The sequence below is a fragment of the Trichoplusia ni genome, chromosome 3 (genome assembly GCF_003590095.1).
Source record: "Trichoplusia ni isolate ovarian cell line Hi5 chromosome 3, tn1, whole genome shotgun sequence".
In the NCBI taxonomy this organism is placed as follows: Eukaryota; Metazoa; Arthropoda; class Insecta; order Lepidoptera; family Noctuidae; genus Trichoplusia; species Trichoplusia ni.
Genome location: NC_039480.1, coordinates 2709629 through 2735579, shown reverse-complemented (window position 1 = coordinate 2735579; position 25951 = coordinate 2709629). Strand labels below are relative to the sequence as shown.

At 38.9% G+C, this 25951-nt stretch overlaps 2 protein-coding genes across 2 annotated transcripts; one reads left to right on the top strand and one right to left on the bottom strand.

Moving 5' to 3' along the window:
• Positions 1-204: 204 nt before the first annotated feature.
• LOC113508881 (ribonuclease H2 subunit C) lies at positions 205-2447 on the bottom strand. The gene is made up of 4 exons (XM_026892045.1): positions 2225-2447; positions 1715-1842; positions 1045-1149; positions 205-358 (listed from the first exon to the last, which is right to left on the bottom strand). Exons 1-4 carry the CDS (start codon positions 2373-2375, stop codon positions 344-346), a joined length of 399 nt encoding a protein of 132 aa, XP_026747846.1. The 5' UTR covers positions 2376-2447; the 3' UTR covers positions 205-343.
• A 488-nt stretch (positions 2448-2935) lies between these two features.
• LOC113508880 (GTP-binding protein 2-like) lies at positions 2936-24147 on the top strand. Its single transcript, XM_026892043.1, has 18 exons — positions 2936-3266; positions 9538-9659; positions 10528-10677; positions 11367-11772; positions 12651-12783; positions 13490-13702; positions 14076-14169; positions 14877-14992; positions 15368-15532; positions 16440-16604; positions 17232-17329; positions 18181-18307; positions 18828-18942; positions 20021-20229; positions 21092-21313; positions 22199-22294; positions 23381-23508; positions 23983-24147. Exons 2-18 carry the CDS (start codon positions 9542-9544, stop codon positions 24023-24025), a joined length of 2598 nt encoding a protein of 865 aa, XP_026747844.1. The 5' UTR covers positions 2936-3266; positions 9538-9541; the 3' UTR covers positions 24026-24147.
• The last annotated feature ends 1804 nt before the right edge of the window (positions 24148-25951 follow it).

The window sequence follows — 25951 nt, the reverse complement described above, 5'->3', positions numbered from 1 at the left end:
GAGTCCTTAATCATGAGTAGACGCGGCGGGAACAGTTCGACTCGCGATCCGTGAGTAAACCGTTACATCATTTAATAATGAATCATTCTCACGATAGTTACTATCAAAACACTCATGGACTGTTGGTATCACATGCATAGGAGACCAGATAGGGAGGACTGAGTTAGTTATATAGTTATAGTAACAATCTTATATTCCTGAAAGTCAGTTTTTTGTGTACTACCGTCACATTTTATTTCATTGTATCATCACAATTTTGTGTTCGTTTGTAATTAACTTGCTAGTTCATTGTTGTCTTTAAATAAATTACTTTTGTTGAGACGTGTTGTTTTATTTGTTGTTTTCAATCGCCGTGTATCTGGAAAAGTAGAAAATAATCGACATATTAATATAACTATTTAAGTGTTAGATAGCCCAAAACATATCAGTCTAACTTCACGCTATGAATAATAGGAGCAGATCAGTAATGACAAAAACGATGCGAATATACAAGGACTCTAAAACTATTTTGCCGATTTTAAAAACTTCCTAATTAATATCTTTGGACTTGGACCACATGGACTAAGTCGCACGCAACAGCTAGTTTGAATATTATAAAATACAATTTGTGTTGCTATGGCTCTTGACAGAGGAAGGGGACGTGGGGACATATAGGGGAAGAGGACGACCAAAGAAACGATGGATGGATTGTGTGAAAGACGATATGGCTGCAAAGAGTGTTTCTTGTGAGATGACGGCCGATAGGAAGGTATGGAAGAAGATGACATGTTGCGCCGACCCCAAATAAAATAATTGGGATAAGGGCAGGGGGATGATGATGATGGCTCTTGACAGAGGGTTTATCACACCTTAAATTCGTATTAATATGGAATACACAGTATAGAGCTCTCTCACGAGGCTTGTTGAGGTCAGACAAGTATTTACAAAGTGATTTTATTAGGTTGAAACACAATCCACTCACTATGCATTTTGGTTAAACAGCTTTTGGCCCAACAGTAGAGTTGAGAGGTATAAAGTAAATTATTTAGTGGTTTAAATACTCACAGCTTCACTGATGTCAATCCAATCTAAAGCCTTCACCATATTATCATTTTTAGAAGGCTTTTTATCCCAATTCCAGTAAGTGAAGTCTTTGAAACCGCCCGCTACCTACAATTGTATAAGTAATTTAATATATGTATGTATCTTTCTGCTGTATGTATGATATATTTGTAGAAATTGGCTTGAGAAAGGGGAGGCCTATGCCCAGCAGTGGGAGGATTAAGGCTGTGGATGATGATGGCGATCTATATGCTTACCACTTGGGCTGGTTGCCTTGATTGAAGATCAGGCCCAGGATGGAGAATTGTGAAAGGATTTCGGGATGACCTTTGCTCAGTAGAGGCTATTAGGCTAGATAAAGAAGAAATGTGACTAAAAACTTATGTAAAACTACAAACAAATGCCAAAATTAAAGATACCACTCAAATATATTAGTTGTTTCTTATTTAAAAAGCGTTTCTATAACAAAAAGATTATTTACCTTTTATTAGGAAGCTAAACAAATACAGTATAGATCACAAACCATAATAATTATGTCCGGGAGCATGATGGGTCCACAATATAGTTAAGGTTTGGATGAGGCTGTCACAGGACCAGAGAAATAGGCATGAGAAAGGAGGCCTAAGCCCAGCAGTGGGAGGACAGGCTGTGAATGATGATTGACTACAATTACCTGGAATTTCCTCTCAGCATCTTCAGCTAGTGGTCTTTTAGCTTCGGTAATGACAACAGCTCTGTATCCTTCTGGCAAAGTCATCTTTGTCCCATCTAGAGGGTACCCTCGGAAAGATGCTGTGAGTTCTAAAAACAGATAAAGGATATAAATTATTTGTATCAAAAATTATAGTAGGTATACATGACTAGCTGTTGAACACGGCTTCATCCGCCAGATAAGTTATACAAAAGCATTACTCTGTAATAACTTGGGTAAAAGTAGCCAGTGTGTTAATCCAAGGTGTCTGCTACCTCCACAACTAATGTTTTAGAAATCGGTCTAGCTATTTCGGAAAAAAGGTAACAAATATACACACAAACAGAAATGTAATACACTTCTAGGTACTTTCGCTTTAAAATTACTATTATGAAGTGTGATAACAAAAGATCGTACGTAGTAACTCTATGGATATTCAAAACGCTTCATAGGCCTGAACTATTAATTTTCATATTAATATAGTGTAAATACCTCCATCCTTCTCAAGAACATACGGTTCAAAATATTTTTCGACATTAGCCGGCCCGTCTTCTTCAACCTTACAAGGGATATAATGCGCCTTTTGTTCGAACACTTCTTTATTTTCTACGTTCCGAAGATTATTTTCTACTTGTATCGACATGATTAAGGTGAAGTGTTAATGTTATCTATCAATAAAATTCAATAGGTTCAGAATTGCAAAATAAACTGTTAATTTTCCCGCCAACTTAATCAATTTTGGCAGATGTCATTGTCAGAATAAGATACGTTTATGAAGCATGATTCAAAAATTCTTACAATTTGCTTTGAAATTGCGAAGTAAGAGGGTACTTTTGGCTACTCATAAACGTGCAAAGATTTACAACAGTAAAAGGTTATGGATTTAACTTTTTGTTATATATTCAAATAAAATGTTATTGATGGTGTAATTGTTTGTAAACAAAAAACATGCAACAATGGTTTTCTTTTTAAATGCACAACCTTGCGTTTTGAAACCAAAATCCCGGATACGTGTTTTTTTTTAACGTATCATAAATAAAGCAAGTGGTTATTGTTTTCTTTTCTCTTCTTTATTTAGACAAATTATTAAAATATTAAATTTCATATCCATTTTAAGTTTAACACTTCTATGCATTGCCATCTCAGAAAACAAGTGCTAAAAATGGATCTCATTCTCGATACTTTCATGTCACTGTTGAAGTCGATAAATGTCAAAATGTCCAGTGCAATTCATGACGAAATTCTCGCAACCATAACGAAATAATCTTATCGGAATTAAAACAACAGCATTATACAATTATATATAATAACGCTTGCTTATAATCGTGTGACGTTTCTAAACAGAGTAAGCAGTCACTAGCGATGTGTTGCACATAATATTTGTTCAGATGTAACAAATCGTATATTTACGTCACAGTAAATAATTTGGCTGTGTTCCTGTGTTTGTTTGTTGACTCACAATAGCCTGGGAGCTTGTATTGGCAACAAGCTTGTAGCTAGTGAAACAGTGACCTTGGTTTAAACAGCTGTTAACGTAAGTACCTTTGCATAAATTACGATAAAAAAAGCAATTTAAAAAATAATCTATAGATATTCGTTCTCTGTCTATTTAATTATATTGCAATCATTTCCCGCGAATTTGTATTTATCTTTCAAAAGACCTTGAAATTTTCAACAAAGGTGATTGTATTTATTGCCTAAAAGAAAGGCAATTGCTGTCATTTAGATTACGAAAAGGGCAGTTACAATAATTAAGATACTATTAAGTGACTCATTTTGAATCATAAGTGTATCAGTTAGAAAAAAATATTGTGAAATGTTACACACACTAAACTCCTAAATGGCTATGGTCTGATAATTTAAATCTGTCTGAGTAATAATTAGTAATTTTATCACAGCTGTTAGGTATAATTAATAACTAATTGAATATTCTTAATTAATTCCTTCCTTACCTTATGTTTTTGTGTTATTAATGTAGGGAAGATATTATATTTTCATCTTTACCTGTATCTGATTGCAAACTGAAATAATTATAACCATTGTAATGAATAAATAAATGGTATTGAGTACTATAAGCATGAAATAAACAACATAAGTTATGCAAATCTTCCATGACACAACTTAAAAAAAAATATGGGCAGCATAAGTAAAAAATATAATATTGGGTTTATATAAATTAAAAAGATTCAAGAAAATATTAAAATAAAACAATTTACAACAACAAAGAAATCTTATTTATTGCTATTATTTGCAAATAACCTTGTGATAAAGTTAAATAAACAAAACACATATTATAAAATAGCATTTTATGAGCAACAATGGAATAATGTGTTATAATAATAAACTTGCTTAAGACAACAGATTAAGAAAAAAACATTGGTTGCTTATGAATGGTCTGTTCTTCTTAACATAGAAATAGTGAAAGTACTTAGTACATCATTATGAAAACCTACTTTCTGTTATGAATATTCATAAAAATAATTATATCTCTGTTTTGCTTCATAATTATTAATTAGTTTAGCTATTTATACATTGTTTGCTTTAAAAATGCTATCATTAGTAGTTTATGATTCTGGATTAATAATAATATCTTTTAAATCTCCTTTGCTGATTTTTTTTTGTTCTCTTGCCTATAACACAAGAACATAATTATATTTTTTTATTTACAACAAGTTTTACCGAGGGCAGCAAAGTAGAACAATATTTTTATTGGAGTTAAAAATATTCTCACAAATAATTTCATAAAAAACCGAGAATTTGTTTATATTCAGGCAGAGAAACAAACAAATCCTTAAATATGAGTTGAGAGTTATAAACTTCTACACCATAGAGGAACGTATGGGGCAATTTCTCAAAAAAAAACATCTTTAATTTGTTTTCTTTGAAATAAGTTGAGATAAAAATGTATTTAAAACTACAGACTAACTAATGACATTGTGTATTGTGCAATCCATTATTATGTGGTTTTGCCCTATGACTCATTCATACCTATTGAGTTTTTACTTTACATTTAATTATCATGAGATCATATAAAACTTGTATTTTAACAGTAATTTAGTCATTACTACTTTGGTTGTCTAAAATTATTGTTTTTTTATTAAATCATTCTTAATATTTTACACCACGTAACTTGAAGATTTATAAAATATAAATAGATACAAGGTGCCACCATGGGCAGATTAGAGATAGATTTAGCAATAAGACTTTATTGCTAAGTCTTTCTTTAACAGACAACCTATGAATGTTTTGCGGAGTTTTTATTATGTGGAGACCTTTTTGGATTGTGTATGATGTTATTTCCCATGGTGGCGAATCTATACTAATATATAAAGCTGAAGAGTTTGTTTTTTTGTTTGAAAGTGCTAATCTCAGGAACTACTGGTTCAAATTGGAAAAATCTTTTTGTGTTGAATAGACCATTCACCGAGGAAGGTTTAAGGCTATAATAACATCACGCTGCAACTAATAGGAGCGAAGATACAATGAAAAATGTGGAAAAAACAGGGAAAATTATTCATTTTCGGGCGCTTCCGTTCAAAAATTCCTAACTTATACCTTCTAACCACGCGGACGAAGTCGCGGGCAACAGCTAGTAAGAAATAAATAAAGACACCTCTGGATGTAATTCAAACAGAGGGAGCAACATTGTTGCAAGCTCTAAAGGATGACAAAACTATTTTAAGCAGATGATAATATTAGTGTGAAATAAATGTTTTCATTTGCTAGAGGGTTACATTAATTTGAAATACTAAATTTACCTCCGGCTTTCCTCGCGCAATTGTCGATAATAGCTGTAATAATGTTACCCTGTTGGTATTAGAGTGTGAAAGCTTAATAAATATCCATATATCCTCAAGTTCTTGGTTATACCAAAGAGGTCACATTTAACTATACTATATTTATTTTCTATGTCGCAATAAAAAGGTGAATTAACTTCTATCTTTATAAATCGTTACACGCGTTGTTATTTTATTTTTGGCGCTCATAGATTGTAAATAAAAAATGTCGGCTCCCGTCAACTGAACAACATTATTGGTATGCCAAATTCCCGCCATTTTACTTCAAGCATTGCCAACTTTGAAAAAACAAGTACGCCACAGATAGTGTTTTATTTTTATCGTCGTCTTTTATAAACTATTTTAGTGATTTTAATAAAGCAGTTTGGAGTTCTGTTGTGTTATTTTTAAGTGTATAATATCTTTGAGAATGTTGAGAGCTGAAAAGCTATTTATAATTTGTTTAAAATTATCTGAAATCGTATTTATCTTATCTCCGTTGGCTTACTTAATGAAAGCAGTGAAAACATATATGAATAGGTTTTAAAACTACAACTTTGGAGAAATTAACACATTTTTGACAACCCACGTCAGAAGTTGTATTCGCCTTCACGTTCTTTGAATATTTGATTCTTAATAAACCTGAATTTCGGCCCAAATTTTAAAATAAAACAGAAATGAAATACTTCACGTCTTTAATCACACAAATATTCTTTAACGTCAAACTAGTCCTGATAAAATTTAGTTTAGAATCAGCTGAATAGGTTACTTTCCTTTTATCACGTCGGCTAAACCGCGGGAAAAATGCTAGTGGTAGTAAGGAACCTTACAAAGAAACTGTTATAATATTCTGCCCTCTAAAAGATTACAGAGGCTGTTTATCTCCGCGAATCTATGTTTAAACACAAATAGAAACGTTATCGCTGTGATATCAGATCGTATTAAACGAACAGTGTCGATGAACCCGCGAAAATGTTTATGACACAGCAATTTAAATGTTTCTCATGAAGCATTTTATCGAAATAGAATTATTTAGATTTTCATTTTATTATAATAATGTGTTTTGTTGGTAAAGTTATAATTGTTTGTGAACCACGCTGAATACGCCATCATCTCCTTTTGGTCATCATTTGACTTTTCCCAACTATGTTGAGGTTGGCTTCCAGTCTAACCGGTTTCAGCTAAGTACCTGCCTTTTACAAGGAGCGACTCCCTATCTGACCACCTCAACCCAGTGACCTGGGCAACATGACACCCCTTAGTTAGACTAGTTGTCAGACTTTCAAGCGTCTGACTACCTGTAACGACTGTTAGAGATGTATGAATAACAGCCGGGACCCACAATGTAACGTCCCTTCCGAAACATCTTTTTCTTTTGTTATGGTTGATGTACAACCTGGTGTCATGACTTAAGACTTAAAAGGGGAGCAAATAGATTTTACTTGAACGGTTATATTTCCAATTTATTGAGCTTATTGCCTTTCGTTGATAAAGTGTTTTTCCATTCATAATCACAGCAGTAGTATCTAATTAATATTGGCAAACTTTATACCATTAAAATGTGGCTAAACCACGAAAGAATCTAATTATAAGAATGAATCCCGTACCAAGCAATCTAATCCTTATGTCTTGGGTTTCATAACGATACAGATCACATGCACAAAGACACCCAGACACAGTACAAGTATTCGTGGATCACACAAACGCGGGGAGCGAACTAACACACGTCACACGTCACTCAGTCGGTTTGGCGTGGTGACCTATACTCGGCTATCCATGAAGATAACAAATGAATGACCGTGAACTTCTAATAGCAGTGTGTCCTTTAAAAGCAGTATCGGCTAGTGACAGTTCTATAAATTACATTGAGATATTGAAGCTTGGCACCGAATCCACTATTTTGTTTACTAAACCAAAATACAACGAAACGGCTTGCAGTCATACTATCTAAGTGATTAAACGACTGGTATAAGAATTTTATTTTACAATACTAGCTTTTTATCCCACTGCTGGGCACAGACCTCCCCAAAATAATTAAGGTCACTAAGCTAGCTCACTGCGGTTTCAGATTCCGATATTTGGAATCCAGGTTTCCTCACGATGCCTGCCGGGGCATCGGGATTGTCCGAAAGGTTTATCGTGGCCCCGGTACACGAAGGGCAAAGGAAGGAACATGGGTGGGTTTTAGTCAGTAGGAGTCTTGACACTCCCTTTCGCTCAACCCAAAACGGTAGGAATCAATTGATGATATCCCAAAAGACCAAAGGCTTCCTCATCGCTAGAGCATGCGCGAGCGATCCCGTGACTATGGCTTAAGCAGTACAAGGTGCCCGGGGTGGTGTTAGTCGGTGGAAGTCCGAGATATCCCCACGCCGTGCCCTCGACGTGGATTGAAGTCACCAGCGTTTGAATCTGAAAATTAAAAAATAGTTCCTCACGAGGTTTTCTTTAGGTTAGGATTGAACTTCGTGAACAAGTCGAAATACTTAAATGAAAGGTCGCTACTGTTTTAAAAGAAATTTAATAAATCCAATGAGAAAATTTTATAATGATACATATTTTTTCCGCTTTTTCTATATGGCCTTTGCTGTGGGATAGTTAGCGGCCATTGCTATATATAAAAACCTACCTATATAATAAGCAATTTAATACAAAATCCAGGCAGAACTCCAACCTGCTACTCTGATATAAGACAATAATAATATCAATGCCCGGTAAATATTCCACAACTAGCTGTTGCCCGCGACTTCGTCCCCGTGGGTAGAAGATATAAGTTATGATTTATACCTGCCCTGTTTTTTTCCACATTTTCCATTGTATCTTCGCTCCTATTAGTCGCAGCGTGATGGTTTATAGCCTAAAGCCTTCCTCGATGAATGGTCTATTCAACACAAAAAGATTTTTTCAATTTGGACCAGTAGTTCCTGAGATTAGCGCGTTCAAACAAACAAACAAACTCTTCAGCTTTATATATTAGTATAGATAGATAATTGCAAATATTTTATAAATATGCTGAAATCCAATTTCCATATTTTCCCCTAGTATTATTAATCTAAAAAGAAAAAGATGTACCTACATGTATTTTCCGTCAAATTTGGCCTGCAAATTCTTATCAGGTGACTAAATTAAAAATCTGATCTACTTAAATTATCTTGTAGTTCAAATAGGGCTTAGCTCAAATTATAGTTTAAATACTTTACGTAAATAACCTAGACTAGCTGTTGCCCGCGACTTCGTCCCCATGGGTAGAAGATATAAGTTATGATTTATACCTGCCCTGTTTTTTACACATATTCCATTGTATCTTCGCTCCTATAAGTCGCAGCGTGGTGGTTTATTTTTTCAATTTGGACCAGTAGTTCCTGAGAATAGCGCGTTCTAACAAACAAGCAAAAAACTCTTCAGCTTTATATATTAGTATAGATTAAAATTTAACTGTTGAATGAAGAAAAACAAAATGCCTTTCATTTTTTTAAACATAGTATTTTTTGTTGTTGTTGGTCTTAGAGCTTTGTAGCTCCTAGCTAAGCTAGAACTGCACAAGATAGTCGATTACAGGTTAAGCTACACTAAATACGGACGGTCCATGGATGTGTGACCATATATGTCATAACGAGTTCCTCCGTGTTTCGGAAGGCACGTTAAATTGTAGGTCCCGGCTGTTCTGTCTGCAAATCTTTGACAGTCGTTACAGGTAGTCAGAAGCTGGAAGGTTAGAAAGGATATCTCTTCGTTACGGGGAAGCTAGGAAGTTAGAAAGAACGGTAGAAGTTTGTACCAAAGAGTTGTCCATATCACTTTTTCTTACAGGGGTCACTCTACAAACATTACTCTTCGTCTTATAAGCGGTCGTAGACCATTTTTTTTTATTTGAACGCCTTTATCTCCCCTTACAAAGAGGGGTTGGTATTTTCTTTCTCTGTTTTTACCTCAGAACTTCGGTCTAGATAAACTTGATGAATTTTATCAAGTTGTATTTCCTAGTTATTAAAAAATATGTATTATGACTTGTTTTCCTATTGTCCACAGAACCATGGATTCATTCTTCAGCCTCTTCGATCCGTCAGAAGGAAATCAAAATAAACATAAGAATAAAAAGAAACTCAAACCGGAATTGGATACAGTCAAGAAAAAACCGGAAGGCACCAAAGGTAAGCATGCTTTTAGTGTCTCGGACTACCTACACAAATGTTACTCCTTCATAATCTAGTCCATACAAAGGTGGTCTTTAAATGATCTTTTATCAATAAGACCGCCCATTGTGGCACCATTATTTATTACTAGCCTAGAATGTCCCACTGCTGGGCAAAGGCCTCCCCACTCTTCTTCCACTTGTCTCTGTCATGAGCCGCGAGTGACCAGTTCGGTAAGAACGAATCCAGGTCATCCCGCCATCTCCGTCTGGGTCTGCCTCGCTGACGTCGGTTTTGTGTCACGGACCATTCGGTGCTAATTTTTGCCCATTGGTTGTTTGGCATACGACAGACGTGACCAGCCCAATTCCACTTCAACGTAGCAGCTTTATGAGTAACGTCTAAAACTGTGGCAACATGTAACAATTTATTTGTATCCAATCTTGTATGCAGTGCCGTATTATCCATAAGGCACTTTAGACCAGTGCCTAGGGGCCCACTATGACTAAGGGCCTAGCACACCCGATTTTTTTTTGTTAAATAACCGTATTGCGTGGTTTTACGAAATCACGGTAGAAATAAAGGTAAAAGCCCACATTATTGGTAGGCATTTAAAAAAATCGTGAAAGCGATTAATTTTTCACGAATGAAAATAATTTGGACCATGGGAGCACCCACTCCTTTGTTGCCCCGGGACCCCAGGGCCCATTAATCCTGCCCTGCCAGTATGTGGTGTGATAAACAATAATATATCGGTTTATCTATCTGAATTCCGTATAGCGCTGATTTAGGAGCTTTAAATTTTATTAAAATCGCCACGTATTACGTTAAAGAAATTTTGCTTATGCCTTAAATAAGGCTTTTAATATAGTTATTGGTATTTCAGGACGCAGAAGAGGCCGTCGCTCAGCTGTCAAGAACGAAACCTTACCAGAAGAGTCCTCGTTCTTGTGCGAACCGGATCTCAGCACCGATCTCTTAGTCAAAGATGTTAGCTACATTGAGAACTTCATTGAGATTATAAAGAAGGACGATGGTAAGTCAATTTCTTTATTTTAATTTTGATTTTTGATAGTAAAAGTCTAGAAGATGGTTTTTAATTTTCGATACTCCTAGGGCCTGTTTCACAATCGCCACATAAGTTCCCGTTAAATTACTTGACAGATTTTTTCATACAAACAATGTAAAATTCTTCAATTTGTCTGCCTGTTAGCAGCTGATCAGTGATTGTGTAACAGGCGCTTAACCTTGATATTTGACTGTGAAAGTGTAGAAGTCTGTTTTTAATTTTGGATAGATGAAAGTTTGGCGGAAGTATGAGTGTTTGAGTAGCCGAGTAGTTTAAGTCACCACGCTTAAGTTTCGGCGCGATGTGTTAGTTCGATCCCCGCGTAAGACAAGCGTTTGTGTGATTCACGAATGCTTGTCCTGAGTCTGGGAGTCTGGTATTATCAAGGGTTAAATTCCTTATAGCTGTCCGGAGTCGTTTTTGTTTAAAGTTACAAAAAAGAAAGATAATACTGGCTAGTACGCATGCTATTTGATCCAAAATGGATTATTCGGGCCTTCAAATATTTTTTAATATTAGTGAAAACTCCTAAAGTAGACTTGAAACAACATGACAAACGATTATTTTTTTGTGTAATGTTTTTCATCGGCATTGTTGTAATAAATTTAAATTTCCTAAATAAAATTACCTTTAAAAATATACAAATATCTTCACAGATAAAACAGATCCAGACAAGAAACCGAAACGTCGCAACTCAGGACGAAAAACAAGAAGGAAAAAAAACAAAGTGTCCCCAGCAAAGGATTTTCCAAACACGGCCTGGAACGAGACAGATGATAACGAACACACGAGTTGGAACAACAAATTAGAAGTACAAAAAATATGCGACGACACTATAGGGAAGGGCGTTAACGATCTGAAAAACGACAAAGTTGATAAACAACGTAATGACGTGACGTCTATCGATAATTTCACAGATAGGGAAGTGTATAATGTTATCGATAAACTCGAAAAGGTTATTTTAAAGGACGACATGTATTTGGCAGGAGATTTTGACAGTGAAGATCTGGAAAATGATTTTTTGTACAGTTCCGATGACATGGACGAATATGTGGATGAATCGTGAGTAGTTTTTCATGTATTTTTAGTGATTTTTGTGAGGGTGATTCTTAACTAATAGGCACGATGACTGGATATAAAAAGTTAGATAATTGAAAAGTATGAACCACGTATTTTTCCTTTTTCAGAAAAACTAGAATTGACAAAGATTAACTGCTTTAAAGTTTAGGAGAGGGGGCTTGTGACGTAACGATAGAGTAAAATTTATACTCAATCGTGACGCCACGCGTAAGTTTTTTTCACTGTAATTTGGCCAATTTATCTTTTCGGGACAAATGAAAAAATACGTATCCATTATTATACAAAAACCTACAAGACGGACACTGCAAAAAAAAATAGTCATCATCCCTTTTGTAGCATCGGTTTTCTCACGCGTATTTATCGGGATCGCCTGACTAGTTTCGGCAGATGCCCGCGGGACCGCCCGCTCCAAACCGAAAATAATCCTAGGAAAAAATAAAATCGAGATAAAAATGTCCCTATGTGTTAATCTTGGTTATAAATACCTGTGTACCAAGTTTCGTCTAAATCCGTTCAGTGGTTTTTGTGTGAAAGGGGAACAAACATACAAACAAACTTTCGCGTTTATAATATTAGTAGGATATTTTGTGTTTCTGAACGTTTTATTTTCTTTACATTCCCTATAATTACGTAAAGATGTGATTTTGATATTTTACAAGTTGGCACAGATTACTGACTACTTTATTTAAGTATATTATTATACCGAAGTTTATAACTAACTAGCTGTTGCCCGCGACTTCGTCCCCGTGGGTAGAAGATATAAGTTATGAATTAGGTGTACCTGCCCGGTTTTTTTCACATTTTCCATTGTATCTTAGCTCCTATTTGTCGCATCCAAAAAAATATTTGTTTATCAACAGAACATCAGAACCCGATGACTCAGGAGATGAAGTATACGGCAGTCTGCCGCCTGAACCTAGGTTCGGGAACGTGGAGTACAAACTACAGTTAGTGTCGCTGTGCGAGAGGAGGTTCCAGCATCTAGTTACGCAGGTAAAGTATATTAAATATACATACAAGTGTGAGCTATTATTTTATTCAGAGGAGCTCGTGGCTAAGCTATAACCGCATAAGTGAATCGATCACAGGTTAAGCTAGAAATTTAAAGGGAAGGCACGTTTAATTATGGGTCCCGACTGCTATTCCTACATCATTGACAGTCGTTACAGTTAGTCAGAAGGGGGTTGAGGAGGTCAGATAGGCAGTCGCTCCTTGTAAAACACTGGTACTTAGCTGAAACCGGTTAGACTGGTAGCCGATCAAACCTGTACTAGCAGCGCTGCCAGTACAGGTTTGATCGCGTAGGTGTACAGTTGATATCATGAATAATTTGTTGATATACTACCTAGCTAAAGGACGATGTAGACAAGAGCGGCAGTCAATCAGCCAATATGTAGCGTCCAGATTGTTCAGTGGAGAATTTGTCTCAGATTTCCTAGTAACATTTTTGCTTGTGTGCTCTGTTACACGGACATTCGTCGCCGCGGGGCGGGTCCTACTGCGCTGATTTATGAGATTGCATGAAATATCACGTGTCGTGCGCACGCCTATCGCAGCGCACTGCCTAAGATAATGAAATAAATGATATTAGTTGCCGGCGCGGAGCTTGAGCGCTCGGCGGAAGAGTGGGGATCGCTCCATACTCGCATGGCCTATGATATTGAAATAAATGACTTGATTAGACGTCGTTCCCCCCTAGCTGAAGTGGCGGCTGCGCTCCGGGGGCGGCAGCGCGGTGTACGTGCTGGGCGTGCGCGACTGCGGCGCGCTGGTGGGGCTGCGCGCGCGGGCGCTGCGCGGCTCGCTGCTGGCGCTGCGCCGCATGGCCGCCGCGCTCGGGGCCGCGCTCACCCATGTGCGGGCCCGCCGGGTCGCGCCGCAGCGGGCCGTGGCCGAGGCCTACGTCAGGAAGGTGGGTCATACTCACGTCACCTGACTACCTGCCAACAATAGGGATGATGACTGGGTATAAAAAGAAAAAATCTCATTAGTCACGTATTTTTTCCTTTTTTAGAAAAACTAGAATTGACAAAGATTAACTGCTTTAAAGTTTAGGAAAGGGAGCTTGTGACGTAACGATAGAGTAAAATTTTTACTCAATAGTGACGTCACGCATAAGTTTCATTCACTGTAATTTGGTCAATTTATGTTTACGGGACAAATTAAAAAATACGTATCCATTATTATACAAAATTCTACAAGACGGACACTGGAAAAAAAATTTTCATCATCCCTATTCCTTTGCGTATGAGTCATTTTCAAGCAAAATATATGTTTCCCTACAGTTACCAGACCCAAAACAGAGTGTGGAATTAAGAGTGGCTGTGATGGGAGCCAACGAGGCTGGCAAGTCGACGCTGATCGGAGTGTTAACACAAGGTAAGATAAACCCATGGTAAGACCAACGAGACGAGATAAAAAACGTAAACAAGCGGACCGTTACTGAGTTACATTGCGATAGCGAGGGATTATTATCCCTGTCCTTGTCACTCGTACGCGCATATACGGCGTGAGTTGGGCGATGACAGCTGTCGTTATGTGTTTCGTGGTACAAGAAGGCAGTCAGTGCGGCAGTTGTCAACATATGGTCCGCCATGTTGTGAACAAGTTCATTCCTTCATTTTTGTCAAGATTCGAAATTTATTCAAATAAAAATATTATGAACCCCTGAAAATTTGTTTACATTGTTTATCTTGTCTCGTTGGCCTTACTATAGAATGTACAGTCACTTAAACACTCACTCACAATCACATGATACACACTCATAAAACTGTCTAAAAATGTGTTATTACTGAACTGAATGCGCGGATGGCCGAGTGGTTGAAGTCACCCCGTGCCAAACTCACTGAGCGCGACGTATCGCATAGGACAAGCATTTGTGTGATCCACGAATGCTTGTCCTGAGTCTGGGTGTCTTGTGCATGTGACTTGAATGTTTGTGAAATCCCCCGCAATGCAAGGATTGCTAAATGCGGTCAAATATCCTATTGCTAAACTTACTAAGTCAAAGACACACCAACATTGTATACCATTTTTAAATATATCAACAAACGGAGTCTAAAAACTATATTTTGTGTTTGTTAAAGGTGAATTAGACAACGGACGGGGTAGCGCCCGTCTAAACATGTTCAGGCATCTGCACGAGGTGAAGAGTGGCAGGACGTCGTCACTCAGTCACGAGATACTCGGGTTTGATGCTCAGGTAATACAGATTTATTATTGTTATGTGTACTAGTTATTGTCAGCAGTTTCGACCGATATTTTAAGTCGAAAATAAGCCAAATAATTCATGAACGAACAGAACGAAAATCCACGTTTTTAAATGTCCATATAAATTTTATCAAAATCGATCCAGCCATTTTTATAGTTGTAAATTGCATTGTCATCGGGTTTGAAGATACCCTGAAAATTTCAGCCTGCTAGCTTATCGGGAAGTGCAGTATTTACCGGGATCGCCCGAATAGTTTCGGGCCCAACCGGAGTCCTTAATCATGAGCTGACGCGGCAATAACGCCTTTTCGACTCGCCAAATAATGAATCATTCTCACTATAAAATATTATTCCTTACTTCATCCAGGGCAATGTAGTCAACTATGGTTGTTCAGAGCTGATGACAGCAGAGCGTATCGGCGAGAGAAGTGCCAAACTAGTGTCATTTCTCGACCTCGCCGGTCACAGCAAGTACCAGCGGACAACGCTACACGGTTTGACCGGTTATTCACCGCACTACGCCATGCTTGTGGTGAGTTCGATCTTCTTAAATATAAAATTGTGGGTCCCGGCTGTTATTCCTACATCTTTGACAGTCGTTACAGGTAGTCAGAAGCTTGAAAAAGTCTGACAGCCAGTCTAACCAAGGGGTGTCGTGTTGCCCAGGTAACTGGGTTGAGGAGGTCAGATAGGCAGTCGCTCCTTGTAAAATACTGGTACTCAGCTGAAACCGGTTGGACTGGTATATGACCCCAATATAGTTGCGAAAAGGCTAGGCCGATGAAATATATCGCAGGTGCCGCAAAATGTAATAAGCGTGCCATGTAGTTTGGTATTTTAAGTCCTGACTGCTATACCGAAAGTCGTGGGTTCGATTCCCACCTAGAACAAATGTTTGTGTGATGAGCACGATCATTTGTTCTGAGTCTGGGTGTAATTTATTTATAATATATGTGTGTATTTAGATACATATAAGTATGTTTATCAGTTGTCCAGTACTCATAATACGAGCTATGCTTAGTTTGAGACTAGATGGCGTTATGAAATTTTATTATTTGTATCTCTTTTCTGTATAACTTCATGTGAAGAGACCCGGTCCTTTTTAAAGGCTTGCACGGGGACACAGGTCCAACATGTAGAGGCCTTGTTGAGAACTTGAATATACAATGTGTTGGGGATATTATTATTATTAACTAGCTTTTCGCCCGCGGCGTCGAAGTCGGTTATATCGCGTTTCCAAGAGAACTCTTCAAAATTCCGGGATCAAAACTATCCTATGCTCTTTCTCAAGGTCAACTCTATCTCTGTACCAAATTTCATTAAAATCGGTTCAGTGGTTTAGACGTGAAAGCGTAACAGACAGACAGACAGAATTACTTTCGCATTTATAATATTAGTAAGGATTGTTCTAACACCACTATTCTGCCCTATTTCTCCAGATATCAGCCACAGCAGGTATAACAGCGATCACGGAGGAGCACATCGCCATCCTGTCAGCTCTGGACCTTCCGTTCTTCGCGGTGATAAGCAAGAGTGAGCTGGCGGCCACGGCCGTGAGGGCCATAGTGACCAGGCTAAGTGAGCTGTTAGCACCAGCTAATAAGGTGAGGGGGTTGATGGTCAAACTTACGTCAAACGCACGTTTAGCAGTTTAAAATGGCGGATACTAACTGAAAGTCATGTCAAGATGTATTAGTTATGTCTAAGCGTGTAAGTGTGGTTCATCGGATTGATCAATAAGACACAAGTAATTTTTCTTCCTCATCAAACCAACGTCAAAGTAGTTCAATCTCACGTCACACTAGGTCTAACCCACGTCAAACCTACGCCAAACTCAAGACAAACACTTTAAACTTATTCAAAACCAGCTCAAACGTACGTCAAACTATCTCAAACAAACATCAAACATTTTGAACTCACGTCAAACCTACGTCAAACTGGCTTAAACGTACGTCAAACTAGGTCAAACTCACATCAAACACTTGAAGCTCACGTCAAACCTACGTCAAACTGGTTCAAACCCACGTCATACTCATATCTTGGATTTAATTATTATCGGATTTAATAGCAAATAAATCCCTCCACCTTATACACCGAAATATTATCATACTTACGTCAAACTCACGTAAAACCAAGATTTCTACTTGTAATTCGCAGTCATCACTATCATTCATCACCAAAACTTGTATGATAATGTCTATGTATGATATTAATGTATATATTTGTTACAGAAACCCCTGCTCATAACTGATGAGAACCTCGCGCGCGACTGCGTAGCCCCGCAAACAGTCATACTAGACGCTCTGGACGACTCCAAGGGGAAAGAGGAGTGAGTATGGAAGTGATAGAGACAGCGCACGCTGAGTTTGTATTGTAGCTACTGTAGCTAGTGAGACGAAAAACGTAAGTAGATCTGGCCAGTTTTGTAGTAGGTAGGACAGAACGTGCTACGAAATGCCACGATTCGTAGTACGAATCTCGTAGCACGTTCCGTAGTAGCACTTTTATTTAGAAACGATTTTCGATTCGTACGATATGTCTTTTCCCGAAATGTTCTACGACCTGGTAAATTTCGTAGTAGGTGGAAAGCAACGTGCTACGACTTGGCAAGTTTTGTAGCAGGTAGAACGACGCGTGCTACGAACTGCCAAGTTTCGTAATAGGTAGGAAGAAACTTTCTACATGGCAAGTTTCGTAGCATGAGAGACGATAGATGTGCTACGCCTTGGTAAACTTTATAGCAAGTGGGATGAAATGTGCTGCATGGCAAGTTTCATAGCAGATTGGAATAAACGTGCTACGACATGACAATTTTCGTAGCAGGAAGTGACACGAGCTACGATGTAGCAAGTTTCCTAGCAGGAAGCGACACAGCAAGTTTCGTAGAAGGTGGGATAAACGAGCTAAATGGCAAGTTTCGTAGCACTTAGGACGAGACGTTCTACGACATGGTAAATTTCGAAGCAGATAATACGAAACTTGTTACGTCGAAGTATTTTTATAGTTGTTATCCATCTTTTTCTATTTTACTCTTCCTGTATATCTTTCTCGCACCTAAATAACTTAGAAAGCAGTGAAAGGTAGGCAATAGAGTGAGCAGGGTTTTGTCGATGTTATTGAAGTCTAGTTTGTATAAATTAATTTCGATTTTGATTTTTCACTGTTTATTATTGTTAACAGTGTGGAATCAGAGATAATCCCGGTGTTCCCGGTCAGCTGTGTGAGAGGGAACGGCCTGAGCGCGCTACACGCGTACTTGTTAGCGCTACGACCGCCCCAGCCCGTGGCTACGCATCGAGCTGATGATGTAAGCTTTTTTTATCTAGCCCACTGCGTCCCACTCCTGGGCAAAAGCCTTTCACGATGCTCTGTTCTGTGCCACATGGAACTTGCCCACACAATATAAATTAGTCTTGGTTTTTTATTGAAATTGATTTCCAATAAGAAAGGTTTTGTTTCGCGTTGCCATTGAGTTGCGACAGCTCAAATTAGTATTTCAGTCATTCCGTAAAATTCTTTTGAGACAGTTTCTTTTTTTTTTTTGTCACTGTCAACGTTTTCGGGTTGGTTTAAACTGTATTCGATTTACCCAGTTTCAAGTAGGGGACTCAAAGCAATACGGGAATCAGTCAAACTTAAAACGCGTAGATTATGTTTCCATTGAGTTAGACATTTTTAGACAATTGACTAAAACTATTATTGGTATTTAAGTCAAAGCAACCCGTCCAATTTGATTTGCCTTAAAACATCAAGTTAGAGCAAAACCCAACACAGATTGACCGTACACTTATCACGTTCTGTTTTCTATAAACTTCTTTCCGTTGTAGGAAACATGTGAATTTCAAATAGACGAGATTTTCCACGTCGGGGACAGTTCCGGCCCCGTAGTGGGGGGGCTACTGGCGAGGGGGCAACTCTACGAGGGGGATAGCGTCATTATTGGTAAGTGAACTATATACATAGTTTTCTATAGTAACTTTCGTAAGAATTATTCACTACTAGCTGTTTCCCGCGACTACGTCTGCGTGGAGTTCAGTTTACAGCGTTCGGTGGTCCCCGTTTCCATGGGAATACATCCCCTTAGTGATCTAGTTCTTACACTTTTTCAATTTTCCCTCGGGAACTATTTCAAAAATCGGGATAAAATGTAGCCTATGTTCTTTTCCAGATCAAAGGTTATATTGCATGAGAAATTTCATCCGAATCCGTTCAGCCGTTTCTGCGTGATGGAGTAACAAACATCCACACTTTCAAATTTATAATATTAGTTAGGTTCATATGATGCAACGTGCTCAATCGCGTCAAAACGTCGCCCTTTGTAAAGCATTAGTACTTTGCTGAAACTGGTTAGACTGGAAGCCGACCCCAACATAGTTGGGAAAAGATTAGGCCGATGAGATACATGTTCAGTAATATTATCAGTCTGTAAATGTTCTTTTACTGGTCAAAGGTCCTTGTAGCTTCATAGAAGATTTTTGATTGGCATGACTTATAGTCGTGCTTTTCGGACAGCAGCTATCTCATCTGATAGTATTGTTCTCCATTTATCGCGGTCACCAGAAACTATCCCTATGACAGGACAGTTACAAACTGTTAAAATACGGTATTGCGTTGCCTATTCCAAGAAAGGGATTCGTTCCCCTGGGACACTCCAAGCTTAAGGTGCTAGGTGGTTTCCTTTAGTTATCATTTTTGATCCTGGTTTACAGGGGTCGCAATGATGGACATGTTTGGCGGTTTTGTCACACTTATGACCACACGATTGAAGTGAAACTTCTTTCTTTTTTTTATAGGCGTGCACTGTGCTTAGATATACAGAACGTATTTAGCTAAAAGAGGTAGAGAGATAGAAATATGCGCGCGCACTGCATTTTCTTTTTTACATCCCCCAGACAACCCCCTTTCACGTCGTCCGATCACACTTTTAGTAACGCGTTCGCCAGCTTTTCCCCAATTCAAGCGCTCGTAACCAATTTTCACATCAAAAATGTGGAATTGAAATATGTCCTATATCCCGTAGGCCCCCTGGACGACGGTTCGTTCGCCCGCAGCCGCGTGCGCAGCATCTACCGCAACCGGGTCCCGTGCGGCGGGGTCCGCGCGGGGCAGTGCGCCAGCGTGGGGCTCGCGGGGGCCGCGCCCCGCCCCGGCATGGTGCTGCTGGCGCCGCCGCGCCACGCGCCCCGCCACCAGCTGTTCGGCGAGTGCCCGCCCGGGGACTGCAAGCAGGTACTGACAAACATTCAGTGACGACAAGTTTATATTCGTAGTAAACATGGAATTTGTAGCACACTTGGAATCCGTAGCAAATCAGACATTCTAAGAGACGGAGACTAGATACTCGTAGTAAACTTGACATCCACAGCACACTAGATAATCGTAGCAAACTTGACATTCGTAGCACACTTGATATTCGTAGCACACTTGATATCCGTAGCAAATCGGAAATTTCAAGATACGGAGATTCTATATTCGTAGCAAACTTGATATTCGTAGCACACTTGATATTCGTAGCCAACATGACATTCGTAGCACACATGAAATTCGTAGCAAATCGGAAATTCGAAGAGACGGAGACCAGATATTCGTAGCAAACATGACATTCGTAGCACACTCGATATCCGTAGCAAATCGGAAATTCCAAGATACAGAGACTCAATATTCGTAGCAAACTTGACTTTCGTAGCACACTTGATATTCGTAGCACACTTGATATTCGTAGCCAACATGACATTCGTAGCACACTTTATATCCGAAGCACACTTGATATCCGTAGCAAATCGTAAATTCGAAAATACAAAGACTTCTTAGTAAACTTGACGTTCGTAGCTCATCAAAATTTTGTAGCAAATCGGACAATTGCAACGTCGTTGAATTGATTTTTTACGCAAATTGTAGATTTTTTATGACGCTGAATCGTCATTTTGTATAATCCGGATAATAATTTAATTTTGTTTTTCTTATCGTCTGAAACAGTATTCGTAAAGCAAGAATTTCGCGCTTTAGATATTTTATATTGGCAATATCTCTTGAGACCTTCATATCTTCGATTAATTAATGTCCAATTTAATTAATAATTCTTTAATTACAGCTAAAACAGATACTAGACGAAACGACGACGGACAAGTCTAAGAACCGCAAGAACGTCCGAAGGAAAAACAACAACCTCCTGCAAGACATAGCGACGGCCCCGGAATGTCTCACGAAGCAGCTGGACCTGGAGCGGGACGTGTTCCAGGGAGGGGAGTGCGTCTGCAGCGACAAGGTCCTGCTGGAGGACCCCAACGACCCGCGCGGCTGTCTGTACTTCCAGGTGAGGGGGGAAATTGTGGGACAGCTTGAAGGGAGGAGGAAGGTTCCAGGGGGGGGGGGACAGGCAATAACTACTGCTGCTGTCAAAATCAAAATCAAAAAGTTTTTATGTCAAATAGGCCGTTTCTCAGGCACTTTTAAATCGTTATATTACTGACTCTAGTTGCACGGTTCCAAAGTGTCATTCTTATGGAGAAGAACCGGCAAGAAAATCCATTACTGTTGGCTCCGACTGCTGTAGCGGAGGTCGTGGGTTCGATTCCCAGCTAGGACAAATGGTTTTGTGATGAGCCTGGTTATGTTTTAGAGTAATTTTTGTATTTAATGTGTGTATTTAGAGGTATATAAGTATGTTTATCAGTTGTCTAGTACTCATAATACAAGCTCTGCTTAGTTTGAGATTAGATGGCTTTGTGTGAGAGTTGTGGAATATTATTTTATTAAGTGCAGTTTAACTTGTGTCATTCCCACGTTTTTACAAACTCACTTTCTTGTTTGTTTGTCGTTCCGGTTGGATTTTACAACTCAATTTTGAGGCACTTCCCGATAAGCTAGCCGGCTGAAATTTTCAGGGTAGCTTCAAACCCGATGACAATGCATTTTACAACTATAAAAACTGAGAAAATTAGATAAAATTATACATTAAAAAACGTGGATATTTGACATTGAAATGAAACTACTTTTACGGATTTTATCGCGATTTAATTTGCAGGTATCATGGTCACGGGCAGACTGTCGAAACGTCGGGAACTAAAATCTAAAATTAAACCGCAATAAAATCCGTAAAAGTAGTTTCATTTCAATGTCTAACATTCGCGTAAACCTAAGACACCACTGTGGATATTTAAATTTAAAATGTATTCATTTATTTTTATTAATATTTCAGGCATCAGTACAAGTGTTGAGACACTCGACCGCGATATACCCCGGCTTCCAATGCACAGTCCACGTCGGGAACGTCAGGCAGACTGCTATAATAGAGGTAACACGCGTGTATACACTAAACGCCAGTTGGACTAGTGGCTAGTAGCACGGAATGTCATACAGGAGGCCGTGGGTTCGATTCTCACGCACGAGTCATGTTTTTGTGATGAGTTAAGGTATTTTTCGTGTTAGATTTTTTTATATTATTTTTTAGCTAGTTGTATAGGCTGATTTCTAGTGCTAGAATTGTAGGATTTTTTAACCAGCTGTGGGCTAAATAAAAATACAAAGTACTGTCTGAGGTTAAAAAAAAATAAGTACAACAGTCATTGTCATTCTTATGGAGAAGATTTGGCAAGAAACTCCATAAGTTACTCTTTTAACTCAACTAAATACATATATTGTATATACTCACTATATTTAATATTCTTTACAAACGCTACAATGTATGACATTCCCATATTACCTATACACTACACCAGCCGCACCTATCCCCCCACAACACCCACTGCCCCCACTCCAGCAGTACTCGCTCACGACCTACCCGCCCCCACAGGGTATCTACTCCCCCACAACACCCACTGCCCCCACTCCAGCAGTACTCGCTCACGACCTACCCGCCCCCACAGGGTATCTACTCCCCCCACAACACCCACTGCCCCCACTCCGGCAGTACTCGCTCACGACCTACCCGCCCCCACAGGGTATCTACTCCCCCCACAACAGCCACTGCCCCCACTCCAGCAGTACTCGCTCACGACCTACCCGCCCCCACAGGGTATCTACTCCCCCCACAACAGCCACTGCCCCCACTCCAGCAGTACTCGCTCACGACCTACCCGCCCCCACAGGGTATCTACTCCCCCCACAACAGCCACTGCCCCCACTCCAGCAGTACTCGCTCACGACCTACCCGCCCCCACAGGGTATCTACTCCCCCCACAACAGCCACTGCCCCCACTCCAGCAGTACTCGCTCACGACCTACCCGCCCCACAGGGTATCTACTCCCCCACAACAGCCACTGCCCCACTCCAGCAGTACTCGCTCACGACCTACCCGCCCCCACAGGGTATCTACTCCCCCCACAACAGCCACTGCCCCCACTCCAGCAGTACTCGCTCACGACCTACCCGCCCCCACAGGGTATCATGTCCCTGCACAGCGTGTTGCGCGCGGCGGAGAGCGCCTCCGTCGTGTTCCGCTTCGTGCGCTGTCCGGAGTACCTCGTACGAGGTCGCAGGCTGCTGTTCACCGCGGGGCTGGGGACCAGGTGGGTGGCTAAACTATTGTGTTCTATAAACTGTTGAACAACGACATCTAGTGTCGAACTAGGTGAGGCTTGGATTATGAGCAGTAGTTAATGCACATTCTCACTGTTTATAAAGTTTCTCGGGTTCGATCCTCGCGTAGGACAAGTATTTGTGTAATCCACGAACGCAAAACCGAAATTAGTTAACAATAAAAACAATCATAATGTTATGATTAGTATGTAGATGATGCATGAGCTGTGTGTGAAGTTTCGCGGGTTCAATACCCGCGTAGGACAAGCATTTGTGCGATCCACGAGGGCACTCCTGAGTCTGGGTGTCTTGTGTATGTGACTTGAATGTTTGTGAAAGCCCCCGCGACACAAGGATTAAATTCCTTAGAAACCACTCCCGCAGGTTTAAAAAAGAAAGCATGTGGCTATAAGTATATAAGTCTATCCAATTCTATATCTAATATACTATTTTTATGTTCACAGGGGCATCGGCCGCATCACTCAGATATTCCCCTACGTGCCCTGAACACAACACTAGAACAATCATCTTACATCTCGACCGCTAGATGTCGCTTCAAACATTTTGTCTTTCACAGACTTGAAGGAAACAGTTTTGTTGGGAACGAAATAAATGTGTTTTAAAGATTATGTTTTGGTATTTAATAAACTTGTGTAGTCTTGTATACATACTGAATGATGCAACGGTTTACTCACGCGTGTGTATAAGGATTGTTTGACAAGTTTCTGGTAAAATCAGAGTGCTTAATCATGAGTTGTTGGAGAAATAGAGAGAATGAATGATGTTTTGAGTCCTTCCGCGAGACAGCTCATGATTAAGGACTCCGGTTGGGTCTGAAACTATTTGAACAATCCCGATAAATATGTGTGAGTAAACCGTTGTATCATTAATTTAACTTTAAACTTTTATAATACTCAAGAATCTGAATAAATGCTACTTTCAACTAGAGATTACTATAAATATCTCGATGGTTACTTTATAACTTTAAATGGCAGATAAAATTGTGTGAACGACGGCTTCAATTGCCTTTAACATATTATTAATAAAAACAAGATTTTGACGTGACAACGTCTTAAATTAGGTTGCGGCTGGGAGTCACTTATGAAAAACTGTAACGCCCGGTAACGTTACGATGAGTCACCGAACGAGAGAGAGGCCCGCCGAATGCCTTGCGTCTCTCTCCCACTCAACTGTGATCGGTCTGCGCGCGCGCAGCACTAGAGAATTAGGCGCATTAAATCGGCGCTTACATGTACAATGTTTTAGTAAACAAAATATATTTCTATAGTTAAAATTTGTGCAATTCTTATTGTCATTCAATTCCTTGTTCCTATTGTGCAATTTAATTATATTCATATCAATAAATATTCTACCGAGAAAAAGACGTTGTCACGTAAAATCTTCGCCCGTAAAACCGACTTTACAGGCAACCATTTTTATTTATGAAAAACAGCAAATCAAAATGTCTGCACATACAATTGTATGGGCTTTGACAAATAGTTTCAATTAAATACAACTGTCAGTTACTCCTTTCCCTAGTACAAGCTGAACCGAACTTTTGAAACTAGTTATTATAAATTCAACCATTCAATAATTAACTGACCTCCATGCCTGTCGTAGTATACCTAAACAATTGTATACAGTTACAATAACTACTTCACGAGGGATTGAAACTAAATATTTATAACAATTATTACTAAACTAGCTGTTGCCCGTGACTTCGTCCCCGTGGGTAGAAGATATAAGTTATGATTTATACCTGCCCTGTTTTTTTTTCACATTTTCTATTGTATCTTCGCTCCTATTAGTCGCAGCGTGATGGTTTATAGTCTAAAACCTTCCTCGATGAATGACTACTGAACACAAAAAGAACTTTTCGATTTGAACCAGTACTTCCTGAGATTAGCGCGTTCAAACAAACAAACAAACTCTTCAGCTTTATAAATTAGTATAGATGAAAGTCTTATTTTTCACGCGAAAATCTTAACACCGCCATCTAGAAAACGTCTCTTAATGCACAACGCCATCTATCGAATAATGATAGAACTTATACAACAATATTTAGTTCAAAGAAATTGTGAACTCAGAAAGTTTGTTTCAAATACTGTTTTCTCAGATACTTTTAAAACGTCACAATAATGACTGTAGTTGCGCGGTTACAAAATGTTATTATTGTTGAGAAGAATCGGCAAGAAACTACATAAATTACTCTTTTAAAAATAAATTATTACAGTATCTTATACATTATTATTTATGTTTCCAAAAACAGCGTAAAATAGTAAAATGGTAGAATTTTTAACATGAAAGAGAAAACGTTACAATGAATGTAAATTATACTCATGTTTCGCTGGCGATAGGTTATAATACTTATACAAAGCATATTTAACAAAAATAAAGAAAACAATTATAATAGAAACGACAATAATTCTGTTC

Coding starts and splice junctions, on each gene's coding strand:
- LOC113508881 (XM_026892045.1), bottom strand. CDS start 2,375: ATGTCGATACAAGTAGAAAATAATCTTCGGAACGTAGAAAATAAAGAA. Junction 1,843..2,224: donor TGTTCTTGAGAAGGATGGAG/GTATTTACACTA, acceptor ATCTGTTTTTAG/AACTCACAGCATCTTTCCGA. Junction 1,150..1,714: donor ATGCTGAGAGGAAATTCCAG/GTAATTGTAGTC, acceptor ATACAATTGTAG/GTAGCGGGCGGTTTCAAAGA.
- LOC113508880 (XM_026892043.1), top strand. CDS start 9,542: ATGGATTCATTCTTCAGCCTCTTCGATCCGTCAGAAGGAAATCAAAAT. Junction 18,943..20,020: donor GGGGGATAGCGTCATTATTG/GTAAGTGAACTA, acceptor TATATCCCGTAG/GCCCCCTGGACGACGGTTCG. Junction 20,230..21,091: donor CGCCCGGGGACTGCAAGCAG/GTACTGACAAAC, acceptor CTTTAATTACAG/CTAAAACAGATACTAGACGA.